The sequence below is a fragment of the Carya illinoinensis genome, chromosome 1 (assembly GCF_018687715.1).
Source record: "Carya illinoinensis cultivar Pawnee chromosome 1, C.illinoinensisPawnee_v1, whole genome shotgun sequence".
NCBI classification, from domain to species: Eukaryota; Viridiplantae; Streptophyta; class Magnoliopsida; order Fagales; family Juglandaceae; genus Carya; species Carya illinoinensis.
In genome coordinates, this window is record NC_056752.1 from 57,782,717 (window position 1) to 57,809,512 (window position 26,796).

Consider the following 26,796-nt stretch of genomic DNA (forward strand, 5'->3'; position numbering starts at 1 on the left):
AAGAGATCTCACCAAAAGATGCATTACTGTTCACGACCTCGAACACTAGAAATAATACTCCAAATCCGATCTCCTTTGGCTATCTCTTCCTCTCCCCAATCTCTCACATGTTTTCTCTCTCTTCTTTTTTTCACACTCTATTAAGTGAGAAGTTGTACTTAGGTTTAAAACCTAATTAAGCTGAGCCTAAACTCTCTCTCCATGTGGGCTTAAAGGTCCCATATGGGCCATACTTCATATAGGAGGGAACTCAACACAATATGATTTAGGCCTATTTAGATGTTGAGATAGTCTGATTTCATATTATCTCAAAATCTAAATATTTATCAAATATAAAAACTTTTTAATTTCAAATATTAAATTTTTTTATGTAATTATTACAAATTTTCTAAATTTTTAAACAAAACACAAAAAATAATTCAACTTTTTTAAACCTCAAAACAAAAGTAATATTAAAAATTATATTTTAACAATATTTTTACTTTATAATATTTTTACTCAACGTTTTCTCTTTACTTTTCCAAAATCCTATAAAATATCTTAATTAAAACAATTTCACTATTATTCATAAATTATTTCATTATTATTCATGTATATATATATATATATATTTATCTTATTTCAACATTCAAACGGGAATTTAGTTGTATTAATTAACTGAGAATGTTAAAGTCCAAACGATGCCCTACTTAACTCATAATCTCATGGACATGATTCACCATATAATTTAGGCCTACTTTGGAAGTTGAGATAATATGAGTTGAGATGATTTATAAATAGTAGTGAAATATTTGAATTAAGATGAAATGAGTTTGAAATAGTTTGGATTAAAATGTTTTATCATTTATGTGAGTTTGTGAAAGGAAATAGAACAAGTTGAATAAAAATATTATAAAGTTAAAATATTATTAGAATATAAATTTTTTAATATTATTTTTTATTTTGAGATTTAGAAATGTTGAATTATTTTTTGTGCTTTGTTTAAAAATTTAATCAAGTTTTAATAATTAAATAATGATTAGATAAAATAGATGAAAAATAAAAATAAAAAAATGATTATATTTATAATATTTAAATATTAAGATTAAAATGAAATGAGATATAAACATCTCTATCCAAAGAAGCCCTTGGACGTTGTCTTGTCGTTCTTCCATTCTTCCACCAATCGGTCCAATCTAATTCCCCCTTTGATACGCATCGTCCTTGAACTGCACTTCGACATCACAGTCCCACTCGCTTCGTCACCTTTCGTCTTATTTTTAGAATTCAATTTAGAGAATAAACGTGTGTAAGCAGTATAAATATAGTTTCACCAGAATTAGTGTGTGGACTCTGTCGCATAATGAGCAGAAATTAAAATGATTTTTAGTAGAATATTCCTTATTAATATTCTTAATTGTATTCTATATATAGACGGTAGAAAGGATCCACCTTGAATCTTGTAGTATTTCTCTTTCAATTTATATATATATATATATATATAATGCGTGCTTGTTGGAAAAAAAAGAAAAAGTAAATGTAGTTTCAGGTCACCATTTCTAGAGAATATATCAGGATCAAGCATACCAAGCTTTTCCATTCGATCGATTCAGCCCTTTGTTATCTGTAATGTGACCCCACAATTCTAACCGTTTCTGCAGATTTTCCATGCATCTTTGGAAATTCGATCATCTTCCTGGGCCAGGCCTCTACCGCATCAAAAGCAACCACGTTCACACACACACACACACACACATATATATACATACATACATTATAGATATAAAACATCGCATTATTAATCTCTTTGCGCAAGTGGGAATCTCTTACGTCACGTGGTACACGGAAAAATGGTCTTTATTAAACTTTTGCAATTAACGCTTTTTAGCTAGCTATAGGAACTCACCACCATCAAAATCGAAATCACCCTCAAAATCCAAGTCCAAATTAAGAGAACAGGTATCCGTACAGGAGTACATGGTAGCTACCGCATCTCCGTTATCGGACCCCATCTTCGGAGACAGGATCGCAGGCTCCAACAATTCGAAAGTCTTCAATTCCGACCACAAATTAGTACCCAACGAGGAAATGCTATCGGTCAGGTCACTCGGTGACTCTAAAGATTCCTGTTTTATAGTTGTGGTCGAGGAGTTGAGGGCGCGATCTTGTTTACCTGCAGGGATATTCATCATCATCGTGTCGGAATTGACCAAGAAAGTTCCCCAAGGGTCAGAGTCTGTGATGATTTGTGGTGCTTTTAGTATATCTCTGCACGTGTGATGGCCAATGTATGTTGTCTGGAACATTTGTGGATCGTCCTCCATTCTCTGGATCTGCTTGGTTGCTCGGCAACCCTGGTCGTACTTGCGTGTACATCTGAAGTAGCTCCTGTTCATTACAATTCACCATTAATCCAATCAGCTCTCTTCAAACTAACATGACGATCACTTAATTGAATGGTCTGTTACAATTAATATATAAATATATATAGTACTCTAAACAAAATTAAAATAATTAACTACGAGCTGGCTAGCAAAAGATCATAATTAAAGACCTTGGGTATTTAGCGTTGAGGATCTCCTTTTGGCCATACTTCCTCCATGCGTGACCATCATCTGTTGTGTGAGAGACTATTGCCCATGTGTAAGAAGTCTTCCTGCTGACAAGAAAATGCCACTTTCAGAGTGAAGTTTCTCAATCTTATCAACTATTTATAATTTTATGTCTCGTTATACAAGCACATATCAATTGAACTATTTATATATTTATATGCGGCTGAATCCAAATAATTGAAATTGATCAATGCATATTCAGCTAAAGTGAGGGATAACAGACCAAGAATTGACAGGATTAGCATTTATTTTCACTAAAAGTACTTGAAAGAGTGATGATATCGTAGAAGACAATTTTATTTCTAAATTTCTTGCAGATCGAAGACGATTTTACCTTCTCTTGTAGCAACCTCTCCGATCTTTGGCAGCCAGCCTCTTTCTACTCTCGCCAGAATCCTCAGACCTCTTTCTACTCTCGCCAGAATCTTCAGACCTTCGGACATCGCAATGTGAATCAGCATGGGAAACCGCCTGACTCTGACTAAGCTCGCCCGGCTCACAAGCACTCAGTACTGAAAGAGTCTCGGAGAAAGATCTTAAAATTTTCGAGACAAGCTCCTCAGCCGAGAGAGACTCAAGATCTTCAGTGGGTCTGTGGAGGAGGCTCTTAAGCTGGGTTGCATAATCCTGCCCCTCAACCAGCTCTTTGATCACCTTTGTCCGGGTGGTTGACAGATTCTCCGGCCGATTAGGAACTCCCATTATGTTTATGGTTTTGTTTTTGCAAATAATTTTTGTTTTATTTTTCCTGAACTACCTATCAGATTGGCTGGGGGAAAAGAAAGAAGGTTACTAGCTTTAAGATGGAGACGAGGAAAGGGGGAAGTAATTTAATGGAAGATGGGAGGAAAGACGCTTGATGTGAATGCAGGGTTGAAAATTCCACCCAAATGCTTACAAAGCTAGTCTGACGTTTCTCTCGTGACGCAGGTCTGACGGCTCTTTTTTCTTTCCATTCTACTAAGTAATATTATTTATAAATACGTAAATATCGTACATTGCTTTTGAAAAAATAAAATTTATTATTAAAAAATTAATTAATTTGTATATAGATTTTTATTTATTTATTTATTTAAATATAATTATGTATCATTTGCACACGACTGCAGCTCTTATGACGCAGGTCTGGCGGCTCTTTTTTCTTTCCATTCTACTAAGTAATATTATTTACAAATACGTAAATATAGTATAGTTGCTTTAAAAAGAATAAATCAAGTATCATTTTCCATAATATTATTGAGTAGTGGTGCATGCATTAATGGCTAGTTCAACAATATAATTATTTTTAAATACCACTCGACATAATATTTTTTAATTTTAAATTTTTAACGTTTTTATTTAAGTAACTCAATCTCATTGGATATATCTGATAAAAAGCAATAATATTGGCACAACTTTTATACAACTATTGCACAATCCTACCACTTGTTAGTTAAGATAATAATTTATTATTTATAATAGAAATAATTTATTATGCGTAATATTACTTTTTTTTTATCTCAAATCTGTTAATGTCTAATCATATTTATTGATATGACAAAATTTAATAATTTTATATGTCTACCGTTTAAGATAAAAATTGTGTTTTTTACTTTTTTAAGTAACATTGTGTCACCAAAAAAACAAATGTTAGTTATGAAAAATATCTCTCTATTATTGATTGTTCCTAATTTCAGACAAAACACGGGTTGGAAAAGAACAATATCATCAGTCTATTTTCTAGTATTGTGATGATAATGTATACAAGCAAACCCATCTATATGAAGCATTTGGATTGAAAAAAAATACATTCTTAATTAATTTTATTATTTGAACTTAAGGACTTCAAGCGGAGAGATAATAAAGTGGATCTTAGAATAAATTATTATTATTCGTATAAATATTTCAAACAAAAAAATAAGAAATTTTCTTTATTAATATGTCTATTTTTTTTACTAAAATTTGGACTAAGATTCTCGTTTGTTTTTAAAGAGAGATTAGAATTAAAGTTGAAAGTTAAATAAAATATTATTAGAGTATATTATTTTAATATTAAAATTTAGAAAAAACTAAATTATTTATTTTATTTTATTTAAAAATTTAAAAAAATCATAATAATTACGTAAGATAATTGTTTTTTTAATAAGAGTGAACAAAGCCTTAGCTTTTTGTAGTTGGCAAAGGAGATTTGACTTGTCGACCTCAAATAAGAGGCCAAGCCAACTAGGTATAGTTGGATGCTTTCACTTTAGCCAATGACGTATTTTTTATACGGAAAATTATATGTACAGTCATTTTGCGGATTCTTTTGTGTACTCTAGTGATATGATTGGTTGTGTATTAAAAAAAAATTAATCCAGTCAATCATATCAATGAAGTGCACAGAAAATACACAAAAATAACTGTATATAGCATTACTCCCCGGGTCATTGAGTCCCAAGAGGCGTGCTCCCCGGGCCGTTGTTACATTAAAAAAATGGTCTATCAACACGTCACTCGACCAACCTTTTATTTATTGATTATATTATTTTAAGATCAACTAATTGATTATCGGTGTTATACATTAACAAATAACAATCATTATTATTTTTATTACTGTTATTTTAAATGATATCTTTCAACAACCGAATATAAACTATAAAGACGTGTGTTTGCCTCTACTTACAATATTATTTTAATTTTAATTTTCTTTTGCGCGCCCCCGCGCTCTTATTTTTGAAGATGCGCTTAATTCCTAATTTTTTTGTGCTTTTTAATTATTTACTCCTTCGTTAATTATTATCTTCAAAATCAATAAAATAGGAAACACGTGATAGTCAGTTACACTCACGCGTTGAATATTGTTTTGTTTAAAATTTTATAAATTACTAAAGTGTTCAAATTAAAATGATTGATATCAAATAAATTTAGACTTAAGGCTCGTTTGGACACTCGAAATATCTTAAAATTCTGTATATAATAATAAAATATTTGAGTTAAGATGTTTTGTTGAATTTTAAAAATTAAAAGAAAAAATACTGAATAAATATATTATCAAATTATTTGTTCGTGGATTGGCATTTGGCGTTTATATACAGGAAAGCAATGAGGCAGCTTATTCCTTGGCAAGACAGTTCAAATGAATGGAAAAACTATTTGGATGAAAGAAGCACCCAACTTTGTTGCTTCTGCTGTACTGAAGGACATTGATTGTACTTAACTATTTCATTATTGTGAATGTGAAAGAGTATTAGCATTGGTATTGATTTCGTCAAAGTAATTTCTAAAATTTAACTAAAAGTACATGATTCTACTAGCAATGTTACCCACAATTCCAAAAGTTTACAACCAGCCCACAAAAAATAGCCGTCCATTTCCAGCATGCTATTGTTGAAATAAGATCACAATCCCAAAAGAATATCATCCATTTAAAAATAAAAAAATCAGATTTGCTAGGCAATCACTAAAATCATATTAACTTCAAATATGCCCAACAGTTACACACGTCCATCAGGTGTGGATGGAGATTTCTCGAATGTACCTTCAGAATTATTCTTCGATGCATCATAAACTTCCCTCTGAATATTAAGGAAGTAGTCTTGTTGTATGGCATTCATGCCAGCAAAATTCAATCTCATCATCTTTGCCTCAGACTTTTTCTTCTAAAGTTCTAATTGTGCACCTCTATCACGATCTGTCTTCATAACCACTGCTCTCCTCTCTACCATGCACAACCATCTATCTTCCCTCATTCGAGCTAACGCCATGTTGAACTCAACATTAGTAGATTCTCGGTACTTCTGCTTTCTCAAGTTCTCTTTCTCAGTTTTTTTGCTTGGAGGCCTCTGACCAAGAACCTTCACGTTCTCCTCCACGGCATCGTTGACAACTTGACTTGATTGCTCATTGGTTGGACGTTTATCGTGTGGCCTTCGATCTCCTCGTATTCAGTGTCATCATGTGTTTTTGCCATTTGGATTGGTGTCTCAAATGACACCAACAATGCTCCATTATGTAGTTTGCCTTTTCCATCTCTTTGTACATAAGTTTTTCCTTTACGAAGGAATATTGTTAGTTCATAATTGAACAATTAAAGGAAAATGATACATACATTGTCTTGCTCCATTGCATCACTCGTGTGCAATGATTCTACCTATGCTAAAATGCACAAAACTTATTTGTGCATTCCTGGATCATGGACCAACGATTGATTAATGACCCTACAAAATGATTCACATGGTTTGGTTTTTTATACTCATGATAAAAATATGAAATTTTGTTCCACATTTGAGTGGAGTTTTTATCAGTACCCCGTATCAATGCTAATGTTGAGCTAAGCGAAGACAAAGAGATTATTTTCCTCTACAATAAAATATGCACCTCTTTGAATTTTTTTTAGGGTGGTCTATTTTCATCGTCAAGGTGGCCTGCTTGGACCACAACATTAGAATGTTAGTTGTACATTGGGGTGTTATTACAACGTTCTCCTCTACTTTGTAAGAGAGTGGGGAAGAAGGGGTCCTCATCAAATGATGTGTCCATTATTTAAGAAATTGTAATTTTTAAGGAGTCAAACAACTTGAATATCAATTGGACAGTTATGTATAAAACTGTCCAACCTCTAGCCATGAGAATATAATAATCATAATAAAACTGTCCAGCTAGAAAGTTAGGAATGAGGAGTAGATTATGCAAACACATAGACTATAGCAATTGGAACAACTATTTCCAGCATAAGCACTAATATATAATATGTTTATAGGTACAGAAATGAGGAAAGGTTCAACCAAGAGAAGTTAGAAGAGATTGCAGTAATATTTAGAGGACTGTGGCATAGAAGAAATAAGTACATTTTTTAAAACAGGTTTGAGAGCCAAAGTTAAATGTCAAAATGTGTGCCCACTTCATGAAACTCCTTGTTTTCCCTTCACTCACTTTCTTAATCAAATCGGTTGTACCATAAATTTGTAGTTTTTTTTTTTTTGCTTCCATTTTTCTTGCATAGTTTTCTAACAGAGTCCTGTTACATTTAATGGGTTTCAGTTCCTTTTCTAGAAGCCACAAAGCTTCTTAGAAATGGACTTTTACCAGTGCAGTGCAATCGCGTATGGCTTCGAAAGAGATGTGGAACAACTCTGGAAATTATAATACTCCTAGGTGATTTGCTAGTTTTAAAAGTATAGTCATGAAACAAACTTGAAGATTATGGTTACTAATATCTACGAGCTGGTGATTGCTTCGCTAGAATAGGCATCTCAGAAAAGAATAGAAGTTTTGAACATGAACTTCCTAGAGATGTTTTTTAAAAATGATATTAATTGTCATATAGGTTGGATTGTGCATGGTGCTGCCTTTCCCGATTGAGATTAATTATCACGTTTTTCATTGGCTCCGAGGAACCATAAACTTACCTTACATATCATCCTTGCTTTTGTTACCCATTGAAACCATTATATTTTTCATGCAATAAAATTCATCCTTTAGATGTATTCCATTTGAAAACATAGATAATGCAGTAATGTTTTATAATTGACGAGAAAGTTTAGACCATGTTGGAGAACTTATGTGGCGTTTTATTGGCTGTGAGATATAGTTTCAATTATGTATGATTACATTTACAATAAAAAGTCTCTTGTGCTTATTAGTAACAATTGCAAATGAGTTGAAGTGTTCGTAATAAACCAGAATTTCTCCCAATATCACGTAACACAGAACCAGAGCGTCTAGACCAAGCAGAAAAAATAGCAGATCAGACCACCACCACATATCACAGATCAATTTTTCACAATAGCAGACCATAAATCATACAAATAGCAGACCACATATCAATTTCCATTTAAACAATATGTTTTCCCCACCACCACAGATCAGACCAATTCCAAAAATCAACCAAACATTAGAAATGGAAATTGAAAATTCTCAGAAGGGGTCATGAATTTTTACCCTTGTGAAGCACAATAGGTTTCGAATAAACTGATTGCAGTCTAGGGCTTTTCTTCTCAAGCCAAAATCCCAGCGTTCCTGGGGGTGTTGGTGTTCGAGTGTTCCTTATGCAAGTTGCTGCCGATTGTTCAACACCCAAAAAAGCATACAATGTTCGACAAAACGAGAGAATAAGGAAACTGGAAAAAAAACAGAGAGAATGGGAGAGAGGGAGTGTTTGAAGAGGGAAAAGAGAGAGAGAAAGGAAGCGAGAAAAATTGAGGGAAGAGGAAAACCCAGCATTCGGCGAGGGAGAATGGGAGAGAAAGTGAAAGGAAATTGAAAAAAAAAAATAAAACAGAGAGAAGGGGAGAGAGGGAGTGTTCGACGAGGGAAGAGACACAGGGAGAGAAAGAGAAGGGAAGAGAGAAATCGAGGGAAGAGAGAAATCAGCGTTCCGCGAGGGAGAGAGGGAGTGAAAGAGAAAGGGGATATCGGGGAACCGAAAAATGAGGGAATGAAATTATGAAAATATGCCGTTGGGGTATATTTTTAGAATAAAATAATTATTTTGAGGAGGAATAATGTATCACCAAATTTAAACGAAATTTTGGTAGTACTGTAGCTCACATGTAAAGTTTTTTATATTTTGACTACTTCAATACTGACTATTTTATTGATATTTAATCAAATTTTAAAGATACATTCATATTTAATTAAGCTAATACTAGTACTCTAAAGATTAAAAAAAATAATTGAGGATTAGAGCAGTTGTAAAGGAAAGGCCCTCCCTATTCTTAGGGAACCCTCCTTGACCCCCGCCCTGGCCCCTCCCATGCTCTTTTCCTATTTTGTTATATCAAAAATGTTGAATACAGTAGCCTACTGCAAACGACCCACAGACGATCGCTGATATGGAAAAAATGCTATATGCAGTGCACCGTTTTGACTTTAGCCCATAAGCACTGTTTTGTTTTTAAGACAACGAAGCTCAGAATCCATTTCCATTCCCTCCCTCTCTACTCTTCTCTTGAGTTCTACCCATTCTTCCCCACCTCCATTTGTTTCGTTTTCACCCTCCCTCCTCAAAATATGTTTCTTCCATTTACCTCCACGAAGAAGAAGACCCACGACACCACGAAGCTAAATACGAGCTCAAGAAGAAGACGACGCCACAAAGCTTCTGTGTGCACGAAGACCCAAGCTTCAGACTAGAGCACCACAACATGTAGAAGAAGATCTGGAGTCGTGAATCAAAACTTTGATCAATGATTTGGGACCAGAAATTGTAAAGCTCTTCTTTGCTAATCTCGTCAGCCTTGAGCCTTCGTCTCCATCCAAGAGCATCAAACAGCTCCAGAGCAAACTCCTTCAAATCTCATTCCTGGAAAAACAAAATAGAAAATAGAGAGAAGTGTTAAATATTTTAACATGAACATTAATAAACTGATCTTCGATTTCATATGATCTACAATAATAAATAGTAATAAATAATGCGTATCTTTCTCCATCAGTTTGATGAAGAATTAGATCTGGCTATGAGAGAAGGATCACCCTAGCAACTTCACCTCACAAGTGTCTCACGATGGCAAAAGGCACTCTAATGTTGTAGGTGAGAACCCTTTAATCTCTCAGTACTATTTATAGATTTCTGACCATCAAGAAATCTAAGAGTTTGTATCTGACTATAACTAGAGATAGAGTTTTAATCTTATCTCTTAGGATTTTTGTTATCCCATTATCACTCATCTTTAATCTGATAGACTTGAGCTATTTCAAATTCTATTAAGATGGGTGTGTGGGACATAGAGTTTAAATAAAACTCTTACAAGAAGTGCCAAAGTTTTTTTTTGCTAAAGCTTAATAATAAAAGTTTAAAAGAAATACACCTCAAAGTTAAGAAATTTGGGTTCCAACACATACCACCATTAAACAAGATTGGTAAGTGAACAAACTAAAGGAAAAACACCACTACTAGTTCAAGCAAATAGAGTACATTTTTTCATTTTAAAAGAAAAAGGGCAGAGAAGGTTTGGGGGAAGAAGCAGATGCAGACAATATTTTTCAGACATAAACTTTCTAAGCGTAGCTAGCCTTTAGCGGTACTTGATAAAGCCAATCTCCTTGGCATTGCCACGGAAGCACTGCCGGTAGCACATTAGCCTGTACTTCGGATTAAACCATGAGGGTTACAACAGACTCGACGAGCCCAAGAATCAGGACCGAAGTTTTTCGGATGCAAATTCCAGACGTTGGAGTTCCCCATTTCTCTCCATACAAGCTCCCTTAATGCAATATGCTACTTCGCTAGCTTCCAATAGAATGAAAGTGAGAGAAGCACTAAAGTTATTGCTTTCGAAAACTAGAAAAATTTCATTCGAACTTCGTTTCGATCAGATAAGAATGAGTCTGAACCTATGCATTGCGCAAAATCGGCGCGGTAGAGAAAGCCATCTTAGGCGAGATTATTGAAATTTACTTCCACTTGGTTCCATGCATCGATGCCATTAGTTTTGGTGCTAATGAATCTGAGTCCATGAACCTCTTTTTGAGTATCGCACCGAGTCCGGTCCAGCTGAGCTCGTTCCCTTCGCAGAACTCAAGCGGCCAAAGCCTAGGCGGAACCGCTCTCTACAGTTGTTCTAAGTAGCCACCGCCGCAGAAGCCGCAAGAGGAGTACACGACGAGTGGCTGTGGCCCTAAGAAAACCGCCTCACCAGCTCGGCTCGCAGCAATTGAGAGAATTGCCTTGCCTTCACCACTGCCTCCGCCTTAAGCTCTTGAGAGAACTGGCGCAGCTTGCTCAAAGAGCTCCTTCAGATCGAGGCAGACCTCGAGTGTACAATATACTGAGAAAAATACATATCGTCTCTGTAACTTGTAAGATAATATTTTGCCTCCATTTTTTTTAAGTAAAATACTAGCAAACATAATGCTATGTCAACCGACTCCACGGCGACTAAATATGCGTGGACTAACTATGACGATTGTACGTAACAACTTTGTTTTTATATATACTTATTTTTGTTAAACTTACTCTCAAATTTTTAGAAAATTTAGAATTTTCATTGGACATTGTTATGGATTGTCACGTGTTTTATATTACTAGTTTAGACAGGATAATTAACAATAGGATAAATTATAAAGAAAATTTATGCTCATCATTTTTACACTACACATCACATATAATTTTTTATTTTAATTTTTTTTTCTATCCAAATGTATGGTATATAAATGATGAGTAGAATAATTCAATTAATTTAAGATGAATAAAAAAAAAAAAATATGATGTGTGGAATAATGAACAACAAAAAGGACCAAAACATAGGAAGTGAATTTCAAATATTAAAGCATAGGGATTTTGCCAAAATAGCCTTCTATTATCTGGAAGGCCCGTTGCAACAGCCCGCTAGAAATTCAATTGTGAAATTTCTATTAACTTTAAGAACCTCGTGAAAACTCCATAAGTTTTCACGAATCTATTAATCGTATAGGTTTTTGTCTAACTACATAGTTAGTGTTATTATTTACTATGGTATCAGAAGTGTGTTTTTGATTATTGGAGATAGTTAGAAGTGTCAAAATGTATTATGGTTTATGCCATTAGACTCGGAGGGTTATTTAAAGTCTTATGGCGTAATAACATTTTTTCATATTTTCGGACAAAATGTCTGTTCAAAACTGTAGATATTATTGGATAAAAAGAAATATCTTGAGGTAATTTTCATGAATATTATTGGGTAAAAATATTTTGAGTTGATTTTTATAGATATTATTAGATAAAAATATCTTAAGTTGATTTTTTGTAGATACTATTGGATAGAATATTAAGAGATAATCTTTTATAGATATTTTGGTTAGGAGAAAACTACACTCAACTCTCAACTCCAGCCTCATCTCTTCCATATCTCATCCATAAGTATCTCCAGCCACCTCTCCCCACGAAATTATCTTCATTTACACTTTCCATTGAAAGAATATCAAACACTCTCTCTCGGACAGCTTTTAGGAGGTCTTTTGCACACCCATTTAGAAGCTTTTGTAAGTGTTTTATCATAAAGTCTCCTTCATATAAGTTGTTCCTTTTTTAGTCTAGTTTACATGGATATCTTATTTGCCCCATTTGAAGATCATTTGGTCAGTCAAATATTGTGTAAACTATAAAAAGGTCATTCTGGGAGATAAACTGGAGAATATGTTATAGTTTGGAGTTTTTGACCAAGCTAATGGATAGATATTGGTCCGAAATTTTTATGGAGTATTTTTAACATGTATATGTGACTATTGGTTGAGGATTTTTGCATGATTAAAGGTTTTGATGAAAGATTTTCTTAGATTTAGAAACTTAGAAACTGGAAGAAGAAAAACAGTTTCTGTTTTGAGAAAGTTTAACTCTTTGGTGGTTTAAACCTATTCTAGTGACTTTAATAATTTTATTGGAGGATCCTAAGTATCTTATATACATGTTATATTATTATTTTAAAGATATTTGATGTTAGTTTCAAAGATATGAAATTTTATACAAAGAGATATTCAAATAAGCCAAAGTGTGGATATTCTTGGCTAAATTTATGTTTTTGTTAATTTCTAACCATGTGATCTTGAATTAGAAGCTTATATATATTTTAGAACATCATTTTAAACCATGTGATGGTTTGGTTTGAAGATCATATATTTAAGTCATAGATCAAGAGATTTATCAAAACTAGTTGAGAAAAAAGTTTCTGTTTTTGGACTAAGTGTAAAACCAAAAACTCCAAATGTTATTTTGTGATTTTGGTGACTTTAGTTTGATGATTTAAAGCATGGTTGATGTTAGGATGATATTATGAATATGTTAGAAGTAAGATTTGATTTTTGAAATTTTTGGAGATGTTTTGATTTAAGGTCAAAACTTGTGATTCAAGTGCTTGGATCTTTTTACAAAAAAGTTTGGTGTTAATTATTAGCTTTTTCTAAATGGATGTTTTAAGTATGGTTTTGAACTTAGGATTGGAAGATATTTGTTGCAAAATTTTGGTTTAAGCATGAGTTTTGAAGTTGGAAGGAATTGCAACAAAAATCAAGGGAAATGACCTATGGATGTTTCAGCCATAGTGTGTTCTTCATAGTTGTGTTTTGTTTTAAATTTTTATGAGTTGATATTTAAGTTTAGGACAAAATTTACATGAGAAATGTAAATTTTGGAAACTTTTGGAGTTAGTATGCAAAATCCTTAAGTTATGGGTAAAACGGTCATTTTCCCACATGTAGAGAGTAAAATAAAAATTTTACTCTTTAAGTTAGTATTTTCCATATTTCAAATTATTAGTGATTTAGTTCTAACTTTTAGAATCACTAATTACAGTTCCTCGTGGTCGCACTTGAAGTTTTATAAGAAACGCGAAGATCGAGGTAAGTTAGCTTTTAACTTACTAGCAGTCTACTGTGTATGTGTGCTAAGTAAAGGAACTACAGTGTATGTATGTATGTTATCATATATGTCATGTCATGCTAAGTTATCACGTAATTGTCTATTATACAGAATTTATTCTGTCGTTAATTTTTATCTGTTACATAATATATTCTGTCATGTATTACTGTACCTTATAAGTACGTCATGCTAAGTATGTCATCTATTACATGTATGTCAAGTCATGTAATATTCACTGTTGCAAATATGTCATGTTAAATATGTTGTCTATTATATGTTATGTAATGTTACGAAATATTTATATCTCAAGTTGGTCATGTATTTCAAGTTATATTCAAGTCACGTTATGTTACGTCAGGGCTTCAGTCATTTCGTATTCCAGTCACGTTTCATCTTGATTACTTATGTATGGGGTCACAACAATTGTGACGCATACACTACGTGAGACACAGTAATTGTGTCACGTAGAATACATGGGGCCACAACAACTGTGGAGTATGTATTTAAGCAGTTAAAGAATAAGTTTCCATAGAATACATGGGGCCACAACAACTGTGGAGTATGTATTTACACGTAGAATACATGGGGCCACAACAACTGTGGAGTATGTATTTTTCATGTTAAGTCAAGTTTGTATAGAATACATGAGGCCACAACAACTGTGGAGTATGTATTTACACGTAGAATACATGGGGCCACAACAACTGTGGAGTATGTATTTTTCATATTAAGTCAAGTTTCAGATCAAGTTCATGTCAAGTCAAGTTCAGTTCATGTTTCAATTTAAGTTATGTCAATTATGTTATGTTGTACACCAAGTTATGCTTTAATTACTTATGAATTTGATTATGCATTTATACTTTTACTGTCATCCATGCATCATTAGCTTGTGTGGAAGTTTTTTTGTTAACTTACTGAGATTTGTAATCAAATCTCATTTTGGTGGTCCCAACTACCATTCCTCCCGAATGGTAGATCTTGTTACAGGACCTGAAGGAGAATCAGAAGCTGATCAACTAGACACAGTTGACTAAGCGACGGTGGGACATCAATGTTAATATAGTAATTAACGTAAATTACTACTTGTACGATTGAGTTTCATCTCTAGTACTTTTTGGATCATAACCATTTTGGACTAGTGTTGTGATCTTAGTTGTTCAATAGGTTTTTATGTATGAAATATGTTTTAAGCATTTGGGATATTTTCAATTTGGTACATAGTATTACTAAAAAAAAAAATTTATCCGCTGCGAATATTGCATATTGTTATATGCATGTTAGGAACATTGCATCTTATATGTCATGAACGGGGGCAGGTAACCTTGTGTTGCATGTCTCGACGCTTCAAATGTCCGTCCAATCCCAAACGGAATTTGAGGGCGTCACACCTGTAATTAGACAGATAAATGATATTTGCAATCATGGTTGTGCAAGTAGCGTGCAGTCGCTTTGAAAAAAATGAATTAATATGGGACCCACATGAAAAAAAAACTAACTTTTTAATCGTGAGAAATGATATTTGCAGTCGTGGTTGTGCAAGCGACGTGCAGTCGTTTTGAAAAAAATGAATTAATATGGGACCCACATAAAAAAAAAACTAACTTTTTAATCGTGGACCCCACTATTTTTCAAAACGATTGTGCGGCGTTTGCAATTTCACGACTGTATGTAACATTGCTCTTTAATCGTGGACCTCCCTCTTTTTCAAAGCGATTACGCGGCATTTACAATTCCACGATTGTATGTAGCATTGCTCAATTAGACAAGAAGATGAGTACCAAAACGTGCAAAACCGAAAGGACAGAGCGGCATCCAAGCCTAAAAAGAAAGGGTCCGGCTACTATGCCACCCCAAACATACCGCCCAGCATTTTTTTTAAATATTTTTTGTACATTTTTTTATCATTTTCTTAATTATTAAGTAAAAAAAATATATTAATATATTTAAAATCACTTTCTTAATTACTAAATAAATAAAAAAATTTACCCAGCAATCAACCCGAGCGATCAACCCCAGGCGGGAAAGGGGCTTTTTCCAAAAAGAAAACGATGCTCTATAACCTGGATTTTGACCACTTTGCCCACATAAGCCTCTCGCCAAGAACAGTTATCAGACTAATGCCTTTGGGTCTTACAGATAGGTGCGATTCGATCATACCTTAGTTCTCGGAGATGTATCACTACAATTGGATTCCCAACCTGGAAGAATACTCAATGCTGTCGGACATAAATATTAAGAGAATTGCTATATATAAAGTCATATCATAAATTTAAATTTTTAAATATAAATAATTTTCTTACCATATATTAGATCTATATTATGATAACAATAATTTTATAATCTTACATACCATATCAATCAAACCAATTCAATCGAATTGAACCAACTAGTTTGATCTGATTTCATGATCGGTTCAGTTGGTTGCAGTTCACTAGACTGAAATTTCTTATAAACTAGTTTGGTCTCCATTTTCATGTTTTGTGAATAAAATTGGACTCGGCCGAACTGAATTATATATAAATATTTTTTTTAATTATTTTCTATTTTATATATTAGATATTAGATATATTACACGTATTATAAAATTAATAATTATAGCATGAGATTTTAGTTTATTTTATTTATGCTTCTTTAATACAAATTGACTCTTATATATGAATATTAATATTAAGTTATTAATATGTTATTATTTACTATTACATATTAAGTTACATATTTACATATATATTTTAATATATAATGATTAGTAAATATTACATAATATTTATCAAACTTAAAATATTTAGTAACTAGCACATATTAATATATTATATAACACTTATTAATTAGAAGATATATTCTTGCAAATTAGTATTTTGGCTACTTGTTTTTAGCATTTAAATGGTTATATACATTATATTTTGAGCTCTAAAATTCGTATTTAGACTAAAAAACTTATTTATTTGGGTCATAAAAAGCAATAAGACCAACCAAAAACTTAAAACTGAATCATAATTGTAAAATCGAAGTACCGGTTCTCTTGATAAACTAGTCGGTTCCAATTATGACAATCTCAAAATTGAATTGAATCGGATTGTCTCACCAATGAGTTTTGTTACATACAAATAAATTTTACACACTAATCTGCATATTAATATTGATTTTTTCATACTTAAAAATTAAATTAGTACTGTTTTCACTAAAATCTATTTTTTAACCAATCACAATAAATTGATGCACATATTAATACATAAGTATACTTGTAACTAGACTTTTCCTTCACCAATAAGTTCAAAATTCGACTTAATCGAAACGATTATGCTCTTAAAATAACATATAAGAGAAAGATGATGATTGGCCGGAATGGAAAGTTACCAAAGATGTATTGTCTGTGCCTCTTGAGGTTATGTGGCTATATAAACCTCCGAAAATAAGTCGAGGGGGTCGACGATTCTCGTTCAAATTCCATCAAGGAAAAAAGAAACTCATATATTCATCCAAGGCATTGAAACTATAGAAATAATATTTGCAGTCGTGGTTATGCAAGCGGCATGTAATTGCTTTGAAAAAAATAAATTAATATGGAATCCACATGAAAAAAAAACTAACTTTTTAATCGTAGATTCCACTCTTTTTCAAAACGATTACGCGGCATTTGCAATTCCACGACTGTATGTAATATTGCTCTTTAAACTATCCCAGCCTTCATAATTATAAAAAAATTATATAAAAATAAATTTATAAATTGATATATTTTGATATGATATATTAAATTATAATTTTTTTTAATGAATTACATAAAATTAGATTAATTTATGAATTAATTTTTATATGAGTCGTTAATGTATAAGAACCTGTAGGTTTAATTAATGTTTTCATTGTTTTGTGGTAAATGGCAAAATGCTTCTCTCCCCCATAAAAAATAAAAAATAAAAAGGGGGAGTTGACATTGCTAAAATAAACGCTCCCCTCTGCATTTTCATAGCCAAGGCCAAGGTTGCTGATAGGGTTAGAGAGCGGTGAGGTCCGCCTCTATCATTCTATGCTAAGGTGTAGAACAAACCCATTGTTTACCCCGAGGATGCTCTCATTGTCACCTTCATCATCCTATTCAAGTCCTAAGCCTGGATTACGTTTACTTCCCACTTCCCCAATTCCCAAACCTTCCCTGTTCCCCCAGGATCGTCATCGTCATCACCCTCCTATCTTCTCCAACTCCTGCAATCTTCCTCGGACTCAAAGCATGAACATTTCTAGATGCTTCTTCTCTGGGCCAACCGAACCAGTTTTCGTTTCCAATAACCCTGAACTAGGGTCGGATGACCCCGATTCTGAATCTCTCGTGGTCGTCTCTTTCTACAAGTTCGCCGAATTAACCGACTATACCCATATGCGACCCCCCTTGAAGAAGCTGTGTCAGGAACTGGTAGTCGTTTAAATATTTTTAATTCGTTTATGTTTAGTTCATGATGTTACTGGCATGGTTCCTCTGTAATGTATGGCGTTTACCTCTTTGCAATTTGTCGCTTTCTTTGATTTGAATGCTGTAAATGCCATCCGATTTTGGGCGTTTTTGGGAAATCTGAATTTTCCTAGCCCTCCAAATGCTTAAAAAATTATTGGTTTTGGTTCGCATGTTGATGGCCTTTTAATTTTGGAAGGGATTCATGTGGCGTCGAATGTATAAAGAAAAATTCAAGGAATTAATAATTTCACGTCTCAGTTTTAAAGTAGTTGAGTTGAGGACAGCTGCTTAAAAAATTATTACGAAGCTCCGTCTTGGCGGCCGACCAGTTGGTATCAATGAATGGAGTTGGAATAAGAGAGTCTCCATTTTATTCCTTCGATGCTTGGAAATTCTCTCCCTTGTTATATAAATGACTTGCTATCTCTACTTATTTTTGGTCTTTCGAGGTTCTCTTCTGACCTTCTTGTTCGTGCCTCACGAACCTGATGCTGTTCAGCGTGTTTCAGGTGGCATTATACTTGCCCCTGAAGGAATTAATGGCAGCATTTGTGGGACCCGGGAATCAGTGGAAAGAGTTCTTGGGTTCATTCAAAATGATGACCGTCTAAAGGTACTAAGACAAGTGGAATCACCTGTGAGTCCAGAGGAAGAAGCTGTCCACCATGGACACACTAGCAATTCTCCTCTTGCAGCAGGGGAGGATGCACCCTTCCGATGGGATCATGTGAGGGTTAAGTTGAAGAAAGAGGTATTCTTTTGTTTTTACCAAGTCCCTGTGGAGTCCTTTCTTTACTCTTTTTCATGTAAGTTTTAGGCCCAGTTTGAATGTTTTTCTCGTCTCAGCGTCCAAATACCACTCGAATACAAATATTTTTCAATTTCAAATCTTAACTTTCTGATGTAATCATTACCTAATCATTTTAGCTTTCTCAAACTTTCAAACAAAATACAATAAACAATTCAATCATTTCAAATTCCAAAACAAATATAATATTAAAAAAATTATATTCAAACAATATTTTAGTTTTCATAATATTTTTATTTAATTTTCTCTCGCATTTTTTAAAATCATATGAAACATTTTAATTTAAACTATTTCACTGCTATTCACGAACTATCTCATCTCAACATCCAAACGAATGCACTCTCTTCTTCATGAACAGTATAAAATACTTAAGTGAATTTGTTTATTAGCCCATTATGCATTCTTATCACGGTCTATATCTATGCATGAATCAGATTGTTAGTCTTGGAATGCCTGGTGTATCACCTACTGAAAGGGTTGGAACATACGTGAGTCCGAGGGATTGGAATGCATTGATCAGTGACCCAGATACTGTGAGTGATAGAAATCTTGTTGCAGTAGTATTCCCTGTTCATCATCTTTGGTTGAAGGAACTAGTCGAATCACAAATAAACGTATTTTTTTTTTAAATTGTCTACAACTCTAATGAATACTTGTGCTATTTAGTCTGTTTTTTGCTTGAACATTTTATCCCATAGCTTAATAGACTAAAAAACCAATAACTGAAAGCTCTACGCTTTATGTGTCCTGGGTAGAACAGATAAAATTTCTCACAAACTTGTTAGATATCTGGTTGGGTCTTTTTTTTCCCCTTGAAAAAATGTTTATTTTTAGTCAGAAACAAACCAATGAAAGGTTTGGAGTTGTCTGAGAAAGCTCAACAGTACTTGATATGTCTTTTGGTCTAAACTCTGTTATGCCTATCCAACAACTTCCATGCAAGTAAGGTTTCTCAGATAGAGCCATCCATCATTATTCAATTTCCAGTATTTTCTTTGAAGCGTCAAATCCCTTGAAACCTAAGTCTGTTAGAATTAGAATGTACATGGTTTGTTTTTCTCCCATATTCAAAAGTTAGTTATAGGATTGAACTGATGGGTGTTTATCCTGCTATGTCAAAATTTACCGATCAAAAAGGACTGAACTGATGGGTGGGGGTATTGGGTCTGACTATAAAATTTATAGTAGGGAGGCATGGTGGAAAGCATTTCCATTTGCTTTCACATTTTGCTTCAGATATTGACATTGACATTCAAATTTTAGGTGGTGATTGATGTGCGAAATAAATATGAAACTAGAATTGGGAAATTCAAAGGAGCAGTTGATCCATGCTCAATGGCATTCCGAGAATTTCCGTGTTGGGTGGAGGATGAGTTCCGAGTTTCTCATGCAAATGATAAGCATTCAAAGGTGAATATGAATGGTTCAAATGGAAGCACCACAGAACGAGTGGATGTTCCAGATAAAAAAAGGCCTCAGCGGGTGGCAATGTACTGCACAGGGGGAATAAGATGTGAGAAAGCTTCGAGTTATCTCCTCAGTAAAGGATTCAAAGAGGTGAATTCTCCTTGGAACTTCCATTTACTGCCAGCTTTCTGTTTATTTGCTTTATGAATTGTTGTACGGAGGTATATATTGTGGTCATGGTGATGGTAGGAAAGAGCCACCCCTTGACAATTTCTTCCTAGGTGTTTGGGGTTCTACAGTGAAATGATAATTTACCAACAGCCTATATTGTGGACTTTTTGCGCCCCTTGTTTTGGATATGAAATTCCATGGTCCATGTACGATTACTCCTGCATTTGGGAAATTTGATAAGACAAGCCTTAAACTGCTAGTCATCGATCAGTTCTAGTATAACATGGGTTCTTTCAACACACGTTACCAAGCAAATCATAATGTACTTTTATTTTGACCCATTTTTTCAGTTTCACTTGTACAGAAAATTCTACAAAGGTTAACAATATGGTATGTTGGCAAGTTGCCATGGAGTTATTTCTTACAGCAGCACGCTGATTTAATCTTCTGTTATTTGTTTTTTGCTTGAGAATTTCCTATATCCTTCAACCTTTAAATTTTTCCCAGGTTTATCATTTGGAAGGTGGGATTCTGAAATATCTTGAGGAAGTACCAAAATCAGAAAGCCTCTGGGAGGGTGAATGCTTCGTGTTTGACAAGCGGGTGTCGGTTGAGCATGGTTTGGTGCAGGGAACTTTCAAGCTTTGCTTTGGTTGCAAGCAACCAGTGAGTGATGCGGACATGGAAGCCCCCGAGTGGGAATATGGAGTTTGTTGTCCACACTGTTACACTTCGAAATCTGATGAAGAGAAAGAGAGAGCCAGAGCTCGTCAAAGGCAATTTGAGACTTGGGGCGTCATTGGGGGTCCAGATAAGGGCCGTCGGCCAGCATCAAATTCAGCTATTAATTAGGAATTCTATCAGGCTTTCTACTTCAACTTAGCAATAAGGACCGAGAGCTGGATAATTGCACTAGAAAAATAGTTTTAGAACGATGAATTCATGTTAAAATTGTTTTTGTTCTTTAGAATCGTTAGATGAGAAAAAGAATTGTAGGATCCTATCCCTGCAACACATCTCCCCCTCCCCCTCCCCCTCCCCCCCCAGGGGCCCCAAAACACCCCCACAACAACCCAAAAAAACTTCCTGTATCTCCCTTTACTGCGCTTTTCGCAACGGAATGGAATCTGAATTAGGCTCGGAAGGGGAAAAGGAGAGAAAAGAGAAGGAAGAAAAAGAGAACAAAAAAAACAAGAGAGAGAAATTGATGGGGTTGAAGGATCGGGATCCACATGATTGCTTAAAAGGCTGACATGGCTGCATCTTCGATGAAGTTGGAGGAAACTGGATTTGACGGGACTGGAGCTGATACCCACCACGCTGCGGGAAGAATAGAATTGTCCAGAATAAAACTAGACGACCAGATGAGACGGGCTTCAGGTCGGGCCTAGGATTTGCATCAGATTTAGTATCGGCCGTTTTCACGTGTGAGACTTACCATTCGTCGTTTTGTTTCTGTTAGACAAAAGAAGACTCATTTCCTGCTTCCATATATATTACGTATGATAGGGTTAAAAAAAAAAAAGGGAAGATCATTCGAGATAGAGAATTGAATTGAGATCAGAAAATGGCAGGTGAAGCGGAAGCGGTGGGAGCATTCAGATTCCTGAAGAATCTGAGGCTTCGCCCCCAATCAACCGACATCCAAGCAGTAGTCGCGTGGAGCGTCGCTGCCCACCACCGCTTTTTGGCTTATATAAGTTTCGCTCAACTCAACTTTGTTAACTCTTTTAACTTGAGTATCCGCATCGGCCTAGGTAGAAGTCCAAGAAATGCAAAATTTGGCTTTTTAGGTCTTTAAACGAGTTGCATTAAAATAGGTAAAACATGAGAGTTCAAGTTTTGAGCTACAATATATCTAAACAATATTCCATCTTTGGCAAGTTCCTGTTCATTGCCAATGAGTATTTTCTTCTAAAATCCACAAACGCCAACTGTAACAAACATTTCTTTCATAAAATCATTTCCGATTGAAAGCCTTTTCACTCTCTCCCTTTTTCCTTTGTTGAACACCCTTTTATTTTTTTCTCACTGGTTCTCTCTTCCCTCTAGATTGGCCTGACATTCCATCTCTCATCTTCTCTCATTTTTTTCATTTTTTTTTTCAGTTCTTGCTGATGTCATTTTCCCTGGGTTGTCGAAGTGCTCTCTCTGGGCTTAACTTAGGAACCTAGGGAAGAAACAATCGATTTCTCAGAAAAAATTGATTGTGGATTTCTGCCCTTGCAAAAACATAAAGGTAAGATTTCCTGAGACTTGTTCGTTTCAATACTCCAGAGGTTATTCTTTTCTTGCATAAATGAGAGTCTTGGTCCAATACTAGATCTAGAGGTTTCATTAATTTTTTCTTTCTTGTTGAATTTCTGGGTGCAATTGATGCTTCTGGGCAGATGCCAATTCTGATATAAATTCACTTTTATGTATTTTTCTTTTTTGTGGTAGTATTACTCATGGGACTTGCACTCAGATTTGATCATATTTTGATTTTTAACGTTTGTTCTACTTGAGTATGCATCATAAAATTTCATTATTTTTTTTCTTTTTTTTTAATATTTTTGTTCCTGTTGTGTTCTTGAATGATGGCCCAGTACATGCGTTGAATCTGGTTTGTGTTCCCAGTTTGTGAAGTTGAGTTTGTGGTGGTCTGCTATGTGGTCTTTTGAGTGTATGGTCAAGTTGGTGCTTAACTGCTATGTGCATTTTTATGTGGTCTGCTATGTGGTTTCAAATGTGGATTTTTTAGAGTTGGTTTGATATGTTGGTTTTATGGTTTATTGTGTATTTGCAAATATATTGTATATTTTTTAATATTGGTGTAATATATTGTGTAATTGCAAAAAATTAAAAAAATTATTATTAAAAATATATAATATTATATTATTATTTTGACTTTAGGATGGTTAGTCCAATATGGATCTATATCTTTATTGGTTTAGAGTTTAGTCAAAAGCTCTAATTTTAGCTATTGCCAATGCTCTTATAGTTGTATTTATAGATAGGATAGGCCTACATCTTCAATCCATCTCATTCTTTTCAATTTTTAGGTATCGAATCGTCAGACTTTAGGTTGTGTGGAGTTTGAGACCTGTGGGAGTTTCCCTACAAAATATACAATTTTGTATATTCACTTGCTTTTTTAACAGACCTGAAATTCCATGGTTAGTTGCTTAATGCATATAGCGGATTTAGAATAAAATCGAATTTCGCAGGAGTTACCCACTTACAGTTGATTCTATATATGTTTTCCTTACTTTCATTTTACTCGCTCAAAATACTAGTATTCTTTGTCTAGAATCAAGATCTTTGCATTAATTTTATTTCACTCACATTTTTGGTAGCCAATTGAGTGGTTCAAGAAGACCTATTTGAGGAAACCAGAGCCTGAGGAGAAGCTAACGCAGATTTGAAATTGAAATTCATCTCTCTCTGTCTCTCGCATTCATTTAGGCCGCCATGCACTTGTATTATATTGACATCGGATGCATACTTGCTTTGTTGTCATCTACTTTATAATCCAAAAGTCGAATCTTAAATTGTTTTAACGTGTGAGACATGAAAGTGCTACTTGATATGTTGGAAGCTGAACATAAGAGTATGACGGTCGCATTCCGAGTCTCTGACTCTGATTGCATCCGATATTTCGCGAGCTTTTTGTTTCTTCCCTACCTTGTCTATGTCCATAGGATAGCAAGACTCATGATACACAGGTATGTCCTCGATCGGCTAGGGGAACTTCTTTTACTTATTGAAAACATTTTAAAAAAGCATGGTTTCAACTCTTCAAAACATTCATCACCCTTTGCCCAAAAGTGCAGCGTTCTTTGTATGATCATACTGCACTCTTGTCTTCCATTCGAAAACACCCCTATCTCGACTCTTAGAATCTTAGCATATTCCTTTTGCACGGGCCATTGAAAATTTGAAATAAGACAAAAAGGCCCGTTTCTCTTGCCCAGATCGCGGTGATCTCTATTGTATTTGTCTCTGAGTAATACTATTGTGCTGTTTACAGCTTACTGCTGCAATTGATCGTTAGTATAAAAATAGTTTTTTATTCATTTTTTAAAATTTTAAATATTTGTAAAAAATATAAAAAATGCATCAATTCACTAAAAATTACTTACTTAATTATTATGTATTTTTTATATATATGAGCGGTCAGCTAGAGCTGTCAATTTGGGCGGCAGATTAGTGTTTATTTTGTCTATATGGCACTTGAAAAAATAACAAATTTGATAGTTCATTGGAAATGTTTATTTAAAAAAAAAAATTGGAAAAGATGTCGGTAGGTCCGACACTTTAATTTTACTAATTAACTGTCACTTTTGGCAAAATACTTTCTACAGTATTGAGCCTAGGGTTATAGAAATCATAAAAACTACAGTAAACTATACCTTGTACTAATTACATGTCAATGTCAAAAACTAGGTATTCTTGATTTATCAAGTGTTGGAATTCCAATCAGACTTTGAGAGAGCTGAGTGGTATGAGAAAAGGAAACCTCATGGCAATGTGTCTGCATGGCAATTGACCTCTATATATGTACCTTAAATCCATATGCAAGTAATAATGCAATCTTAGGATTCCTATTCAAACTTTATGGTATTGCCAACGAGGTTCACAGTGTATATGATATTAGTCCACCATAAGTAAAGAATTTATATATACAATAAGATAAAAAAAAAATATGCAGTTGATGAAATAACAAAAAGACTAGTATTTAGTGAATACAGTTCAATAAATGGAAAATGACAAAGTGTACCTATCATTTGTACCAAATTATATTTTTTTCAGCATTTGTGTTTGTTTATATTTTAGTATTTTTTTTATAAAATATATACAAATAAAAAATAAACACAATACACTAGTCGTACTCAATTTGGTACCAACTCTCGTTGGGAGTTGCACTCCCTTGTTACGAAAAGGAAAATGCCAGTGTACACTTGAGCGTATCTATCATTTGTACATCCCACTTTTTTTAAGCATTTGTGTTAAAAAAAAAAAATGATTTAAAAAAAAGGAAAAGCTTAAAAAAAAAAAAATTTAACACTATTGGTGCGCTCTATCGGTGGCTTTCATAGCTGGCTTTTGCACCACCCTCAACAAATACATTAGTTCCATTTTTCAAGAAGTTGGAAAAATCATAAAGGAAATGCCCATATGAATATCTAATAGCCTCTTCACGTCCAACTGCTCCTGGATTCCCTTTTGATGCCCCCATCAATGTGTAGTTTGAATTTGCCCACTGGAAGAGGAAACCAACGAATCAAGAGGGGTTTTTATTGTAGCAACCAACAATAAAGGAAGATGAAGCAATTCTCCATAGGGTATAATCTCTTTGGAAGAGTTTCGAGTGGCTTCGGAAAGTGATCAAATCTCTCAACCATCTGTAAACTTAAACTGAAATGAGGTTGTGGTTGTTTGGTTTTTTAATGACATAATGTGTGATAAACTTTGAAAGTGAACAATTTTTAGAAGACGAAAAACAGTTAAAAACTGCTTTTGGGATGTACAATCTAAACAGTTTCCTCAATGGAAGAATGTCTAACAATTTAAAGCTTATTTAAAAATACATCTTATTCCAAAATTCTAATCTCATCTTATTTTTAAATATAATTTAAATACAAGATTTTTAAACTAATCATTATAATTTTTTCAAACTAATCATTATAACTTTATCAAATTTTCAAACAAAAAGTATAAAAATAATTTAATTTTTTCAAATACCTAAATAAAAATAATATTATAAAATTATATTCTAACAATATTTTAGATTCAACTTTTTTTTTCTCTCATTTATCTAAATCTAAACAATATTTAACTCAAACTATCCATTACTATTTACAAATTATTTTATTATTATTAATAAACTTTTCATCTCATCTCACTCTCCAAACAAGTCATTGTTCATCTTCTATATGTCTGTATAGATGAAATCAGGAAATTTAACTTGATGAAATAAATTATAGAAGAAACTTTTGGGATTTTTTTTTTAAATGTCGAGGAACATCTCCAGGACATGGCCCTTTGTATCCATCCCTATAGAATAAATTTTAATCTAGTGTACCGTACCCTCAAAAGT

The 26,796-nt window shown here is 33.8% G+C and overlaps 2 protein-coding genes, 1 long non-coding RNA gene and 1 pseudogene across 4 annotated transcripts; 1 reads left to right on the forward strand and 3 right to left on the reverse strand.

Annotated features, from left to right (window-relative positions):
* Positions 1 to 1,818: 1,818 nt before the first annotated feature.
* Positions 1,819 to 3,432, reverse strand: LOC122292836 (probable WRKY transcription factor 70). 2 transcript variants are annotated; one of them, XM_043101377.1, is made up of 3 exons: positions 2,926 to 3,432; positions 2,534 to 2,638; positions 1,819 to 2,367 (listed from the first exon to the last, which is right to left on the reverse strand). In XM_043101377.1, exons 1-3 carry the CDS (start codon positions 3,291 to 3,293, stop codon positions 1,872 to 1,874), a joined length of 969 nt encoding a protein of 322 aa, XP_042957311.1. In that variant the 5' UTR covers positions 3,294 to 3,432; the 3' UTR covers positions 1,819 to 1,871. The 2 variants fall into 2 exon arrangements, with proteins under 2 accessions (XP_042957311.1, XP_042957319.1); XM_043101385.1 differs by having other exon boundaries at positions 2,534 to 2,635; positions 2,926 to 3,428.
* Positions 3,433 to 5,780: 2,348 nt separating this feature from the next.
* Positions 5,781 to 9,000, reverse strand: LOC122292848. The gene is made up of 2 exons (XR_006237046.1): positions 8,493 to 9,000; positions 5,781 to 6,602 (listed from the first exon to the last, which is right to left on the reverse strand). It is a non-coding gene; the product is annotated as an uncharacterized LOC122292848 (long non-coding RNA).
* A 1,567-nt stretch (positions 9,001 to 10,567) lies between these two features.
* Positions 10,568 to 10,737, reverse strand: LOC122303852 (annotated as a pseudogene).
* A 7,072-nt stretch (positions 10,738 to 17,809) lies between these two features.
* Positions 17,810 to 21,715, forward strand: LOC122292854 (rhodanese-like domain-containing protein 7). Its single transcript, XM_043101400.1, has 5 exons — positions 17,810 to 18,289; positions 18,828 to 19,079; positions 19,571 to 19,669; positions 20,400 to 20,693; positions 21,222 to 21,715. Exons 1-5 carry the CDS (start codon positions 17,906 to 17,908, stop codon positions 21,564 to 21,566), a joined length of 1,374 nt encoding a protein of 457 aa, XP_042957334.1. The 5' UTR covers positions 17,810 to 17,905; the 3' UTR covers positions 21,567 to 21,715.
* The last annotated feature ends 5,081 nt before the right edge of the window (positions 21,716 to 26,796 follow it).